General features: G+C 40.8%; 1 protein-coding gene across 1 annotated transcript in view; it reads right to left on the bottom strand.

Annotated features, from left to right (window-relative positions):
- CUNH7orf50 (chromosome unknown C7orf50 homolog) overlaps positions 1-559 on the bottom strand; it is a 39,184-nt gene extending 38,625 nt beyond the window's left edge. The window contains exon 1 of the mRNA XM_019542074.1: positions 363-559. Within this exon, the coding sequence (XP_019397619.1) occupies positions 363-544 (182 nt within the window). The 5' untranslated portion in view covers positions 545-559. The remainder of the gene's footprint in view (positions 1-362) is intronic.
- Positions 560-3,058: the final 2,499 nt, after the last annotated feature.

Below are 3,058 nucleotides of genomic sequence, written 5' to 3'. Positions count from 1 at the left end.
TTTTTAAGAGGAGGTTAGATGAACATCTTGCTGGGGTCGTTTGACCCCAGTACTCTTTCCTGCCATGGCAGGGGGTTGGACTAGATGATCTGTTCAGGTCCCTTCCGACCCTAGAAACTATGAAACTATGATTTCCATGGTGGTTCAAACAGATAGATGCAGTATAAATAATAATAATGAAGAATAATAAAGTTGAATGAATCGTTTTGTCCATATATGCCAGCTGAGAAGAAATATGAAACTAACATTCAACTCTAAGTTGAACTTTGAAGTTTTATTACTTAATTCAGCTGGGTCTGCATTTCTGCCATGATCTACAGCTTACTTTTCATGCAGAGCTTCAGTAGTTTTGGGATTCTTACCTAGTTAAATACTCCAGTGCCAACTCAGACCCTGATGGCTTTTTGGTCTCCTCTTTCTTAGCAGAGATTCCAGCTTCCCGCATCAGTTTTTTTTCTTCCTTCTTACGCTCTTTCTTTAATTTTCTTTCCAAAATCCTCCTTTCCTCTGCAGACAGCTCCTTCTCTTCCTCTACTGCTTTCATTGCCTGAAAGAAAAAAAAATCAACATTTTTCAGAAAAACTTCTATGCTTAACTTCACGATATGTACATTATACAAGCGAGTAAAACAGACTGTCCCTTTTTAAAGTAAAACACTACATATAAAGAAGTATATCTCCCAATGCAAACTTTTTACTGTCCTTCTTCAGCAAGAGCTCAGTAATCACTGAAAGGATTGGAAGTGCAATACTACAGTACAGTACAGTATTATAATATTACTATAAAGAAATGAACCATGGGACAAAACATAACTTCAATTTTCTGAAGAAGGAGCACGAGGTGTTTCATTACTAGGAAATTCTCACTTGAGAACTTTACTGTATTGAATATCTATCAGTGTGCTGCACTTTCAAATGTGCAGTATTGTCAATCTGACACTAGCCTTCGGGAACATTTCTGTTTTGTTCCATCCATTGCTCTGATACTATACTCTACTCATCGCCATAGTGTTTGTGCTTTTCAACTGTGACAGGGATAAAAGCCCTCACGTGTTATTTGTTCTTACCTTTTTCCCAGTGGGAGCAGTGTGTGTAGTGGATTTTTTTTGGTTGTTATATATTTTTAACATATACATGCTGCTGTCTGCTTATACTGGGGAAGGTAAAGGTCAAACAAATATCCCTTGAATGCAAGGGAAAGTTCAAAAGGTTTATCACGGTACTTAGCTCCTGAGGGAGCCCATTGCACAAAAGCTCTGTCTTCCACATGAATGTACTTGCCTCTTATTGTAGCAAATCTCATCATGATAGAGCTGTCCAGTCCACTACCATCTGCACTGTAGAGGTATAAGTGATCTTTTAATGGTCTGGACCCAGGATATCTAAGTGTACTGATAAAAGCTGAGATTCTGTACGTTGCTTGTATCAACTTTCTTCCACTGGCCTACGGGGATTATGCCCCCAACCCACTCCCTCCCCATAATCTTAAACCAGTGAGGACTACACTTTAGCCCTCTTTTCATGCAGGTACTATTAACAGTCAATCTACTTAAGAGGATTATGGAGTCCTCTGCCACAGCTACCCACCAGGGACACCAAAATGCTTTCATTCATATCTGACACAAAGATCTACATTCACTGGATTTCAGATGCAATTTTCTTTGGGTGTTTGGATTCCTAAATCCCTGGGGGACAACAGGACTTTGGATGCTGGGAACCACCTCTTAATGTGCACCGTACCAGCAACAGCTGGACACTGGAGAATGGGGACCTAACAAGCAGCATCCCAGACTTGGAGAATCTCTCTGCCACAATGCAATCATTGTGGATGAATGATGCTAGAACTTCCAACTCTTTATTTCCCCCACACGGTTGCTATTCTGGCAGGTCCTCCACAGAACCCGGAACAATATTTTGTCAACCCGTTCTTTCTCAGTGGTTTCTGGAATTGCTCCTTCTCCATTTCCATGCTTCAAGCACTGCTTTGAGTATGGTAGTGGGCCTTTGTCACTGAGTTGCCTTCCCCAAGTTGCAAAAGCAACTTAGTGGCAGGAGCAAATAAAAGCTGATGCTCTCTGGAGTGAAATCTGTTTCTACAGATAACATACAGCTTTCCTTTTCCTCTTTTCTAGGAGGAAACTTTCAGAATGGAAAAGTCCTGAGCAGAGGGGTCTGCATGTGATAGATGAAAGGAAGAGGGAAAAATGTGCATGTGAATGGAATATTTTAGGAGTCATGAAATCTTGACAAATGGATTGGACCAAGTAACTGAGCAAAAAGAAGGGGAAACAAGCTGCCAGGAAGTTTACACAGAAGTTATTTCCTGACGTCTCCCTAGTCAATCCTCTGGCTCCGCGGTTCTTAAGCCTGGGTACAGAGACACCTCTTTGCTGGCCTCCAAAATTATCAGGAAAGGAAATACCACAATGATGAAAATGGGAAAGGTAGGAGGGGAAGTGGCCTGTGTGAAATTCTCTACTATGTAATGTGCAGTGTGAAACAAAGAGCCAATGCTCTCTTCCTTTACAAAGTCATGTTTCAGATGGGCAAAGAATGATCCTGACTCATTTCTAGAAATACAAGATCAAGTGGAATTTAAAAGATTCTCTTACGAAGACAGCTCCCTTTGCATCTTAATAAAAAAGATATCTTTCTAATATTTGACTTCAGCAATTTGTTTCCAATTGCTGACATCAAAACACATTTCTAAATCATGGCCCTGTTATGGATTGGGGTAGACCTGTACCTAGTTATGTCCATCAATTTTGTTTTCTGCCTTCCAGTTTGTATCTGATCAGACTTTGTGTTTTGCCTCTACTGCCAGTTTAGAGTAGTATATGTATAACCTAACTGAGGTATATAACAAAGCCCTGAGAAGGAGGGCATGCAGCTCATCTTGTGGAGAGCTAAGACACGAATACAGTTATCAGGGACTACGGACTTGTTCATGATTCCTATCCATTAGCCCACTGCCCATGAAACACAGGTACTGTGCATGCAAACACAACATGCCTAGGACACAAACTTTTATCTGGGAATTCTGGGTGCAAGAGACTGAC

The sequence above is a fragment of the Crocodylus porosus genome, unplaced genomic scaffold (genome assembly GCF_001723895.1).
Source record: "Crocodylus porosus isolate Cpor-Errol unplaced genomic scaffold, CroPor_comp1, whole genome shotgun sequence".
NCBI classification, from domain to species: domain Eukaryota; kingdom Metazoa; phylum Chordata; order Crocodylia; family Crocodylidae; genus Crocodylus; species Crocodylus porosus.
Note: the sequence above shows the minus strand (reverse complement) of the source record. Positions and strands in the feature narration are given on the sequence as shown.